The sequence below is a fragment of the Cynara cardunculus genome, assembly GCF_001531365.2.
Source record: "Cynara cardunculus var. scolymus isolate 2C chromosome LG 16, CcrdV1, whole genome shotgun sequence".
In the NCBI taxonomy this organism is placed as follows: Eukaryota; Viridiplantae; Streptophyta; class Magnoliopsida; order Asterales; family Asteraceae; genus Cynara; species Cynara cardunculus.
The window spans coordinates 16,358,068-16,371,052 of NC_037543.1; the positions used below are offsets into that span (position 1 = coordinate 16,358,068).

The window sequence follows — 12,985 nt, forward strand, 5'->3', positions numbered from 1 at the left end:
TTAGAGGGTTGTGTGGATCTCTATTTGTGCCTCCAGTGTGTTACGCGACTTAAGCCATGACCCAGGTTGCGTGTCAAGTCATATGGAGCTCCAGAATGCCCACAAAACTCTAGTATCGCTACCTTTTTAATCCTATAACATGCCAAGGCGTTTAAGTACAATTAAACTCCATAAATCACAATGTTTTACTCAATGCCAAAGGTAGTTTGATCAAATCCCACAATTGTATTCCTTAAAATACAGGTGTTACATCTCATTATGGATCTCGAGGGTTAGAAATAGGTAAGGAATATTAGTTTTAATAGGTGGCTTCTTTTTTTCTTTTAAACAAATTCATCGAGATATTCTTCAATAATGAATCTCTTGCCAAATGTTTAGTAGTAACACAATAGTTGTAACACCCTAAAATTTATGATTTAATAATTATTTAAGGGTAGGAATTTAATAAAGAAATGGACAAAGGGCCTAAGGTGTCAATTTTGAAAGCTATGATTATTCATTATTTAAGAAAATTATTGGGTTACTCGAATTTGGAAACAAAAGGAATTATAGGAAATTAAGTCAACCTATTAATAGTGGTTCAAAATTAAACTGGGATATATATAAACTTATGCAATGAGCAAAAACCCTAATCAGGTACTTCATGAGGTCCAAAGGGCTAGACAGCTGAGAGATATTGTTTTACCTTTGTTGAATTTTTTAAAAGTTGGGAGAAAAGGAAGAGAAAACGAGGGCTGAAGGAAGCCAGGGTTTCAAGCTTCCTTCGTTAAAAATAAAGATACAAATTCTCATCCAAACATGAATTTAGTCCTTGCTTTACGATCCTTGAACCCTTTGGCAATATGTGGTATCAAGGATGGCAGGAAAGGGTGGTCGATGACCCCTAAAGAGGCTCGTGTTTTTTTGTTACTTCTGAACTAATTTGTTAGCTTTGAAATAGGAGTTGTAAATTTAATAGCTGGGTATTTGATTATTAGCCTTTGGTTTAATAAATTTTAGAAATTACGATTTCATTCTTGTGTTTTGCAAATATCTTTCTGTAATTCGTTCCTGAGGCTAATTTTGTAATATCAATCGTCAACTTTGACGATATTTTGGTCTTTTAACCATTTTGATTTAATTTTATCCTAAAGGTTAATAATATATAGAATATTGATTTTTATCTTAAAATTAATTTTATATTTGTTATATAAATTTTATTATATCATAGTTTATGACAAAACAAATTGTAACGTCAAGAGATATGTGACAATATCCCCTATCCCATCGGCCAATTTTTCTAGTAACGGTACCAACGTTTCAAATGCGATGTTCCAACTTCGGTGTTCTACCTTTGATGGTTCGACTCCACATTTCAACTCCGATGTTCCAACTCCAAACCCAAAATCTCAACTCCGATGTTCAAACCCGGAACTTGAAGTTTCATGGGAAAAGATAGGCATAAATTAAAACTAACGTAGTTCATCACAGGCCAAACTGTAACTTAAAACCAACATAATTCATTAATTCATCCAAAATTGAATTGCAATTAGTCAAACGATTTGTCTACTTGTAAGCAAACAACAGCATCAAACACCACTTCAAAATCACGTGTGTAATTTAATTAGTAAGATAGGAGAAAATGTATGAGCCACATTTAAAACTCATGTTAGAATTCAATATAGGAGAAAGTGTATGCATCTCTGAGGATGGGGTGGGGTTGAAGGTTACTTTTATAATATTATATATATAGAGAGAAAGGGGTGGTTTCAAATAAGAAAACGATCAACTTGTCAGAAGTACGAGAATGGTCAAATCACACATCTTTCTAGAGTTAAATCACATGTGAAACAAACACGTCACATTCACCAGCCATAAATAGTCCTAAGAAGACATGGTCCCAAGCCGATACTTGACATGTCCCCCCTTCCAAGCCCATCACAAGGATTTCTACATCTAGGATCCAACTTGTATCATAGATACTAATAGGAACTTAACGAGTATGACAAAAAAAAGTTTGATCCAGAGGCCTTCTTTTCGTTTTCGCACTATTACGGATATGAAAATAATGGAAAAAATCAGATTTAGTTGTCAACTGTCCTTGTCGGAAATAAGATCCACAAAGTGGTGACAAAACGTATAACTTGTACAAATCTTTCTATTTTCCAAGCGGACGAGTTTACACACAGCCTTTGTCACGTTGACCAAGTCACCCGCGTCCTTTTGGACGTGTTGTCTCACATGTGATCTGACCTTTCTCCTCCCAAGTTGAAATGATCCTCCATTATTATATATTTTTTAATAGAAAATTATAGAAATGGGTAAAATTAACCAAAATGACTTTCATTTAACTGGTAACAATATTAAAAACTAACAGGGACATAAACTGTTTGGATTTTGCAACTGTAAGGGATGAAATAAGAATAAATGAAGATTAGTAACCATTTTCATTGAAAATGGCAAACAGGACCCAATCCAAAATTTAATCTTGTAAAATTCTTGTACTCTGTTTCCCATTTTCATTGAACAAACAGGACGTAAACAGGAGGAAATTCCTCCATCTAAGATTCTCAATCTCGGCCACCACTAAAAGCGACTAAATTGCGAAACAAAAAGGAGAGAGGAAGGCAAGTCGATCATTCGGTAGTTATAAGATCATAACAATAGTTCCAATACATCATTTCTTCAAGTGAAAGAAGTCCAATGGTTATGATTTATGAACTGAAGTCCTTATATGCACCTATGACTTCCTTCTCAATCATAAAGAATTCCTTATATACGACAAAAACTTACATAAACTCCACGTTGGTGAGGATTAAACTTTGATCTCCAATTAGGTTGGATTCTACCGGCAACCCAGATACTAGTGGGCCCTTAGACCCTCATCCTATTACTCAGTCATACCAATATGAAACTGAGAACAATATGTTTACAGATAGACAACTGTATGAAAAAGAATTTAACATTCTATATCACAAACTAGATGATAGTGAAAAGAATGAAACTTCTATTTCATTAATTTGAGTTCACTGTCAAAACTCAGAAGAATTCTGGCACAAACGGATATCTACTTGGTTCCAATTTTCTCATCTTTTCCTGGATCCATTTCCACAACTTCCTTGAGTTTCTTCCAAGTTAATCAAATTCCTCGAAGATCAAGAAACGCTCTATGTAATCATTGCGTACCGACTTAGTACCTAATGGGCCCATCCAAGTTCCCAGAGGCAAACTGACAAGCATACAACAACAGCAATCTTAAAGACTTAAAGATCATAAATTTCTCCCGTTTTATTGTCACCCATTTTCTATTGTGCAAATTGCATGAAAAATGTAACATACTTTGATTCGATTCCTATTTTATGCAACATACTTTCAATACCTTCATTTTGGTACCTTAGATATGACTTCTCAAACATTTAGCTTACATTTGAGATTGTATGTAAATGTAACGTACTTCAATAAGATTCTTATTTTGTGTAACGCATTTTGCCTAAGTGTTTGAGATAATAAAATCTGAGGTATCAAATTTGGTTCATAGGGAAGGAACCCAGTTTCATAAAAAACCCCAAATTCCATCGGTGCGATGAACCAAATGGCCCCGAAGGTTACTCGGTTATGCCAAGGTGAAAACATAACGTCTTCCTTCTTTACAAAGAAGATATTCGTTTCATCTAGTCAAATAAGTTTTGGCAATCATATAAACCAAGCAAACCAAATGAGCCCAATATATCTCACACGAAGATAGGGTTGTGATGGTGGGAATGAGATGTATGCAAACCTGGCCTCTATTCTAAAGAGTAGAGCAGTTGTTTCCGTGAAAACCCCAGGTAGTGAAAGCTACTTATTTTACAATCGTACTATGAAAGCTATTTATTTGGCTACTATACATATCTTCCAACCATATTTTGCACCCAATCTAATTTTCTTGCCATAAAGTGCAAGTGTCTGGCCTCAAAAAAGATGAGTTGACATAATCTGATCGGAAAATGACATCTAGTGGCCAAATAAGTAAAAATGAAGCTAATACTTGTTTTACTCAACAATAAAGAGGGCCAAACCATATTTCATTTTCCCATAACTTCACCAATTATAAATAAACAAGATTACCTGCTGAACAATTGGACTTGTAGATGAAGTGAATTCTTGAGTCATTCCTTCCCATACAACCTTTCCTTCATGAAGAAACACCAACCTGAAAACACAATACCATTCATGAAAAACGAAGATATTACGTTGCTCCATTTGACATTTGAGATTTTCATTTTGTCTTCAATGGTACGAGTTAAAATGAAGATATGATGGTGGGTGCCTTTTATTTGATGTAAGAAGAATTGAGACAAGATCCACAGAATGGATAAAAAGACCAAAACCAAACGAACCCAGTAAGTTCCACAACATGAAGGGTCTAGTGAGGGACCCTTAGATTGTAAACAGGATCGTAGAATATGATTTTGTGTAAAAGAAGTTATGAAAAGTTTAACAAAAGAAAATGGAGAATGGAGGTAAATACGAATGGCAACTTGTTTGGGGTAAGCAAAAACAACCTGTCGACAGCTCTTTTAATGGTACTGTGTTGATGAGTTACAACCACATAAGACGCGATTTTTCCAGGCTTCCCAAGTGCATCTTCACCTTTGCAATGAACAGACCGGATCAGATCTTCAACTACAGTAGATGCAATTGGATCTAGTCCTGCAGTCGGTTCATCATACAAGAGAACCTGCTCAAGATTGCAGCAACACTTAGCACTTACACAAGACACAGAGTAATACTTCCTCCGTCCCAAAATAATTGCCCACGTTTCTATTTAAGTTCGTCCCAATATTAGTGTCAACTTTCATAAATAGATTAGATAGTTATAATGTACCATATTTCTGATTGTACCCTTATGTAAGAATACTTTAAAGTGTTGATGAGTAAGAGAAATTCATTAGTGGAATAATTATACACTTGGGAAAAGTTCAGAAGAACCCAACGAACTTTCTCATTTTGAATGATCAAGTCCCTAAACTTTTTTTTTTTGAACGAGTAAACCATTGAACTTTCTCACTTTGGATGATCAAGTGCCTGAACCTTTTTTTGAATAAATAAACCATCGAACTTTTAGAAATTGGTTACATACACCATTTTGACCCAAAAAAAACCTAAATCAGTTTTCCCATTCCCAAACCCTACGGCATTCAAACCCCTCGCACCCAATTGCTCCCCTTGCCACCCCTCGCAGCCCCATTGTTGTCCGTTCTCCATACCACCCATCACCGCCGTTAACGGCTGCCATCGATCTCCCTCTTTTTGATCTGTTTTTTCTTGTCTTTCGATTATCCCTCTTCTACAACAATTTGATGGAGAACCTACAGATATATCAAAAAAGAGGGAGAACTGAAAAACAAAAAACCCGATCAAAAGGAGGGAGATCGAGAACAGGGGCCAATGGCGGTGATGGGCGGTAATAGGGAGCGGACAACGATGGGGCGGCGAGAGGTGGCTAGGGGTTTGAATGACATAAGGTTTGGGAACTGTAAAACAGATTTAGGTTTTTCTTTTACTTTAAAACATTCCTAGCCGGTTACAAGTGCCTTTTTGGGTTAAAAGAATGTATGTAACCAATTTTTAAAAAGTTCAATGGTTTTCTTATTCAAAAAAATAGTTCTGGGCTTAATCATTCAAAATGAGAAAGTTTGTTGGGTTTTTTCTTAACTTTACCCTTATACATTTTTAAAATTGTGTGCTTACTTATCAAGGGTAAAGGTATCAATTCAGTTAACAAAAAAGTGTAATAATTATATGCTAAAGCTATGTGCATTTTTCATCGCGGACATCTATTTTTGGGGCGGAGGGATTACATACCACAGACTTGTCCCTTGAACACTTCTAACAGGAGATTAGTTATTTTGGATAAAGCCTGAATACAGGAATTTCCTCCATGATATCGATTCTGTATAATAATGTCCCACCCACAATTGCAAGTTGCAACACTTCCCTTTCTGAGTTGCACAACGAAAATTGCAACATTTCATTTCTTGGGAACTTTTTAAATTTACTTATTTTCATATTATTATCATCTACAAATAAATTGATATGGTTGTACAAGATTTTTTTGGCCTTAATTGAAGGGTATTTTAGACTTCTGTAAATAGTCAAACTGATTTCTCAGGTTACATGCTAAATGAGATGATCCAATTTTCACAGATGGAGGGGTGTACTAATTTGAATATATGCATACTACATTCTTCTAGATGTTGCTGCTCTACTCTTTGGGGTAGACGCCAAGTCTGTGTACATTCCCACCTCCCACCATACTTAAAAATGGGATTTACTGGGTTAGTTTGATTTGTTTTTTATTCTTCTAGATCTTCCATGTGCGCGATTAAGAATTTACAATCTATCAAGAGGGGAAAAGAAAAGGATTCCAAATAGTTAAATACTTGAGAACTGGTATACATACCTCGGGTTCTATAGTATTACTTGTTGTATCATATATTATAGATCGTGCTAAAGCCACTCTTTTTTTCATCCCTCCAGACAACTCAGATGGCATCCGGTCCTCAACATCCTGCCAAAGCAAGTTCAGAACAAATCAGATAAAACTTCAATAGTCAACTGGTAAAAAAATTCTGTACAATGACGGCATAAGCAAAAAAAGTGACGTGTAACCTTCCAATGTAAACATGCGCACACCACCAACCAATACAAAAGAAGACAAAACAAAAAAATGTCGTGAGATAGCATAGAAACTCGTAAAATGTAAAACGGTGTTTAACCATTGAAGATACTTCAACAAAGGAGCAACCACATTCCGAGCATAGTTGTCATTCATGAATCAACTCATAACTAGACTAGTTCTGTAATGATGAATCAAAAATTGAAACGAATTTCAGATTCACATAAAAGTTTCTCAAATAACAGGTATAAACATAAGCCAAACCCAACCAAACAAACCCAGCATATTCCACCCAGAGGTGGAACTTAGGGAGGGTAACATGTACGCAGATCTGACCTCAATCCCAAAGAGTAGAGCGGCTGTTTTCATGAAGACCCCTGGCTTGTGTATAAATGTAATACACAAAAAAAAGCATCCCGTGATGGTATAAACCAAAATCTACTTATGTTAAGCGTTGTTTTGTCCTGTTGCCTGTTGGATGCTCTTATGACTCAATAAAAAGCAGAAAAAAACCTTTCCATTAATGTGGATATAAGTTCTTTTTCTAGATCAATAGCCTCTATATATAAATCTACAACATAAGCAAGGTAAGATATATAAGGTAAAATATAATGAATCCGTAATATGATTTGACTTGTCCATAAAGGTTCACAGATACTATTGTAGATCAGACAAGATTCTGATCCACTTCTCTACTCCTTGGGTAGAGGTACGGTAGCGTACATCCTAAGCTCCCCGGCAGAGATGGATCCAAAAAAAATTCCAAGCGGAGCACAACATAATTAGCATAATATAGAACAAAACAAGAATTAATTATAAGAAATAGGATTTCATTAAAATTGACAAGCAACTGGTTTTTTGCAACATACAACAACAGAGTTTTTCCTTATATTTTTCCTATTTTCTGTTGTCACAAAAAAATTAGAAGAGCGGCAAAGGGATTTGAACTAGCAACCTCTAATGCCACATGCAATAACACTACTGGTAGGTTGCAACCACTTTTTGTTAACTTAAAGGGAACACACATCAATTTAAAGTGGGTGCACCTTTAAGACCCCTAAAAAAATCCACCAGATCGGCATCATGATAGAGTGGGTGCAGGGGCACCCTCTCCGGTCTTCTAAAATCCGCCTTGAATCCATAGACCCTACCTCATCGTGGGATACATTGAGCTTGTTTGGTTTAGTATAACGGGGCTCACATTCACATTGTTTGCTTCATGAACAGAATCATATAATTTTGACAACTAAGTTGGTGAGCATTATATGTTTCAACCATTGTTTTCAAAATCATTCGAGGCGTACGCCTCGAGGCGTGCCTCGGAGCGAGGCCTTAGGATTCCGAACATGAGGCGCCGCCTCAGGTGAGCTGAATGAAGCGGAGGCCTCTAATGGTTTCTGTTTAGCCGACTGGTTCTTTTCTAGAGAAAGAAGATGAACCTAAAAGTTGTACTTTTTTTATTCAACGACCCAAAGGCCAGCTGTTTCTACAGTAAAACGGCGTCCTTCAATAAAAAAAAGATTGTGCTGTACTTTCACTTTGTATGTGTTTATACATATAATCGGTGTCCTCAATTTGTCGGTCACTATTCTTGCCGTGCTTAAATATTATACACACACATATATATTGTATTGTATTATTTGTGTATATATTTTGTATAAATACTTTAATTATATATATGTCCAGAATCTTGTGACATATATGTTGTGTAAATATATATATATATATAGTAGTATATACATTGTATTATACTATTTTTATATATTTAGTATATATATTTTGTATTATACATATATATACATCCGCCTCGGGGCTTACACCTTGGACCGTCTCGAGGCTTATGCCTTGCCTCATTGAGGGAAAACGCCTTGAGGCACGATTCCGTTTTTTAAAACCTTGGTTTCAACTACTACATAACCATCCAAAGCCATTTTCCATATACCCATGGTGGCAAAACCATCCATCACAATGCATGTTGTCGTATTCGGGAAAAGGGAAAGAAAGGAGGAATAACGGTTTATAACTTCATGTTCTAATCTCGAATGAAGAAATAAGTATTCAACTGAAACAATTGAATATTCATATTAAAGAAAATTTCCTGGGTAAAATTTGGAAATTAACATAGAATGAGATTGCCTCTTAACTCACCTTCAACCCAACTGCCGCCAATGTTTCTGCAACAAGGTCTTTAATCTTACCCGCAGGCATTCTTGAATTCTCGTACCTGTGAATTTCAAAGAAGCCGAAAATGTGTCAAGAGTGGATGTTGGCGAAGAAATTAGAATAAGCGGAGAGGAACATTTACAAAGGAGTTCATCCGCATAGAAAACTTACAAAAGAAAACCAACATTTTCCCGAACCGTTAAAGAATCAAAAAGTGCTGCACTCTGAAATACCTGCTTATCGAATAGCACATCACAGAAAAATAATTATTGTTATTACCAATAAAAACAACCAGAAATTTTTAAAAACCATGAGTAGCTGAAGGAAACTTCACCAGGCCAATTCGGAGGCCAGACATATCATCATCACTTATCAATCCATGTCTTCTTCGTCCTCGAATGTACACTTCCCCCTGCTTGAATGCAGAACCAGTGGCATACAGAAGTAAGCTTATTACAATGCTGCATGCAAACCGTTGGATGACTATTTCACGATACAATTTTAAGCACCTTATCTGGAGTAAGGAGCCCTGCAATGATCTTTAAAATGGTAGATTTTCCAGTGCCAGAAGGCCCAATGATTCCAACTGCTTCCCCATACTTGATCTGCATGAATCCCACTTATGGTTCTTAACAAGCTATAGCATAATGTGTGAAGAGAACCAAAAAGATGAGTCCAAGGCACACACAAAGAACTTCGAAGAAAATATTTCCATTTCTACAGCACAGACATAACTAGAAGGATCTTGAAATTTTTCCCAATTAGAGTCGAGGCACACAGTTGGAATCAACCAGATGTGCCTGAGGCTTTTCATGTCACTTTTTTAACAAACTAGTCAAAGCAGCCATTTTAAAAGCCAACTTATTGGTATTTTTGGTGTATTTCTTCAGGATCGACTAAAAACACACTTCTCCTATCACCTAGCACACAGACAAGATGCCTCTTAACCCACCAAAAACTCATTGACCCGCGATATCTAGATTACTGGTAAAGCCCAGCCTCCCAGAAGGTCAAGGGTTCAAACCTCACCAAAAATGAGGAGCGTGCATGGATATTTTCCGTGTATAAATATTATATACTTCAAATAAGACACCTGTTAACCCTCCACTTGGATAGTATTCATTCCATAGGGACAAAAACCTGTTCGGCGTCTCACTCATAGTAAATTCTTTATTCTACTTGAAGACCAACGAGGCTCCTCCCCATGGGTCGGCCAGTTCGAGTCTCCTCAGACCCACTGGAGATTTTCCTAGTTGTTATCTTCAGGGTCCCACAAGATTAGAAGAGAAGCTAGCCTGGGCACCCACGGTTACCAAGGAAAATCTCAGAAGACGAAATGTTGTGCCACAACCATTGATGGCATCCAAAGTATTCAAAACATCTAGGTTATCCTAAGCAAGCACCAACAACTTAAGCAATCTAAGGAAGGACGTATAACAAATTCTTCTACGAACTTATTCATATTAATAGAAATTTAAAATTGACTTCGATATTTTTGGCGATGAACAAGCATTCAAAGGACATATCCTAGGGATGACCGATTGGAAACCATTGCAAACATTTGTCTCCAATGAATTAATCATGCTTAATTAGCCAATGAGTTCTTTCTCAATGCAATGAGCTGGAACTATTACCATTCAATTTGATCCCCCTACAACACTTGTACATTTTAGTATTTCCTAGTCGAACATGAAATTAGTAAATGGTATTAGGTGATTGGCATCAGTCATCAGTTTCAAAAGAGATGGGTTGTCGAAGAACAAATCTTGCTTCCTACAAGTTGCACTATGTGATTGAGGCTTAAGATGATGAACAAGAAGGCATACAGTGATACAAATGTAAAACATATTACTACATAAAGGAGAAAAAAATGATTTCTTAAGAAGACATATTTGGCAGAAGTGCAAGTGTTAACCTACAGTAATACACATAAATTTGTCTATAGATTTTTCTGAAGCATTCAAGATATATATGCAAGGAATTTAAACCTTCACCTTAAAATTTACACCTCTTAAGATGTGTTTCTCCCCAAATGACTTGTAAACATCTTTACACTCAATAAGCACTTCTGTATCCTCCAAATCTTCTGTAAACAAATTCAAAGACGAATCCTGGTACAAACAAATAAACAAACAGTGACAATTACACAACTGGTGATCCCCAAATTTCTCTACAAACAGAATACTAAACAGGTAATTTGTTGTATATATTAGTCCGGCTGTTTTCCTATCTTCTTAAGCTTGTTCTATTCCATATAACAAAAAGAATTAAACCAAAGGTATTTGTAACATCCTATGCTAACCATACAAGATATTGTCTGCTTTGTCCCCACACCTGGACTGACGGTTTTAAAAAGTGTCTGATAGAGGAGGTATCCAGTCCCTTATACGGCAACTTTTGTTCCCCTCCCCAACCAATGTGGGATCTTACGGTATCAATGGCAATATGTCCACCATCAAAAGAATGACATAGGTGCACCAAGGTTCCTTTGCTTTGTTGAGCAATCAGGTAAGTTTTCTTTTCCCTTGCATTTACAAATAGGCTGTTCCTGTGACCCTAGACTAGTGACCTTGTGCAAATTGCCGGTTGCTTCAAAAGATTTGTCCATTTACATACACAATCAGTGCACCAAAGACTTTAAACAACCAAATGATGGGAAAATGCCCATATTTTAACATGTGATGTCTGAATCCTTATTATTGTTCCAATTTTTTTACCTCTTGTATGAATTTTTTAGACCGGTCCTGTAACAAATATTAGGGTCTGTTTACTAAACACTTATTGCTTCTCACCAGGTAAGTAAGAGACGCTTACCCGCTCAAAGATGGTCTTTACCAACAATTTTAGTGTGTCATTTTGCTGACCGAGTTGTGAGGGTCATGACTTTTAACTAGAGATGATGGTGATTATGCCATTTTGCTGACAGATAATCTTACCCAATTAGTAAGTTAGCAAGGGTGGTGACTCTTAATAGCTTACCGGACAAGAGACACTTAGGGGCCGTTTACCAAACACATATCCAGTAAGCGTTTATCGGTAAAACTTAACACTATTATTTACTTATCGGGTAAGCTTTTAGTCCACCAAAACGACATCGTATGCAACAATTTACCCGGTCGTCGCCCTCACTTACAAGACTCTTGGTCTTGTTGCGCTCTTGCCGGGTAAGATTTTTGGTCTTTACCGTATTCATCCGGTAAGGTAGTTGGAATTGGTAAGGGCGGTGAGGGTTTGGTAAACGGCCACTTATACTATACTATTTTGATGACCTAAAATAGCGTCAAGTGATGATAAAATTTTGAACAAGTAAACTCAACCACTGAATTTTTTCAGAAACAGCTTTATCGATTATAAAACTGGAAGTGACAATTATAAGAAAGCAAATAAACACTTAAAGTTATCGAATAAAATGGAAGACGAACAAGGATAGGAAATTCATACGTTGAATTCGGAGGGGCGAAAATTATCAGCAGGCTTTAAATTCTGAGGAGCCATACTAGAACAGACGAATCTCCTTGCGTAGACTGAATAACCAACACTCTTTTTGCCAGATTTACAATACCCAGTTGAGCGATAAGATACATTTCGTGAATTTAGAGGGAAAACAGATGAACCTACCAACGAAGTCATATTTTGCGAGACTTTGGAGGAACCAAATCAAATCGAGAGAATTGGAGGGTGACCCAAATAGAGTTGAGAGTCCGAAATCATGTGAAATTGGTTGGTGAGACAGCAAATCAAAGATGAATGAGGATATGTAAACGGGAACTTTTGCGTCAAAGGTTTGAAAATCGAAAGAAAATGGTGAGGTAGTGGTACCTAAAACACTATTGACCCTAAACTGTTTTCCTCGTTTAGAATGTGCATTAAGAATTCGTTTCTTCAAATCCAAGTCAATACCAACATGATGATATTCTCTTTCCAAGATGATGGTGCTCTTTGTTAATGGTATAAAAAATGAAAATAAAAATGATATGGAAATATTGGTGTATTAACTTTTTTTTTTGGGTGTTTGGACCCCTTTTTGTACGACAAGGATAATTCCAGGGGCTGTGTAGAACAATCGAGAAGATCTCTAGTGGATTTGTAAGCCTTGAACCGATGATCCTGTAAGGAGGAGCCTAAAAGACCCAAACTTTATTGTGTTGAGAGAATAGGTCAGCAGTGACCCATTCAAACTCA

General features: G+C 36.5%; 1 protein-coding gene across 2 annotated transcripts; it reads right to left on the minus strand.

The window, feature by feature from the left end:
- Positions 1 to 2,602: 2,602 nt before the first annotated feature.
- LOC112529423 (protein TRIGALACTOSYLDIACYLGLYCEROL 3, chloroplastic) lies at positions 2,603 to 12,658 on the minus strand. Of its 2 annotated transcripts, XM_025140698.1 has the most exons (11): positions 12,422 to 12,599; positions 12,245 to 12,343; positions 10,798 to 10,914; positions 9,313 to 9,408; positions 9,138 to 9,215; positions 8,975 to 9,036; positions 8,789 to 8,864; positions 6,425 to 6,532; positions 4,524 to 4,699; positions 4,087 to 4,171; positions 2,603 to 3,208 (listed from the first exon to the last, which is right to left on the minus strand). In XM_025140698.1, exons 1-11 carry the CDS (start codon positions 12,431 to 12,433, stop codon positions 3,170 to 3,172), a joined length of 948 nt encoding a protein of 315 aa, XP_024996466.1. In that variant the 5' UTR covers positions 12,434 to 12,599; the 3' UTR covers positions 2,603 to 3,169. The 2 variants fall into 2 exon arrangements, with proteins under 2 accessions (XP_024996466.1, XP_024996465.1); XM_025140697.1 differs by having other exon boundaries at positions 12,245 to 12,658.
- Between the last annotated feature and the right edge of the window lie 327 nt (positions 12,659 to 12,985).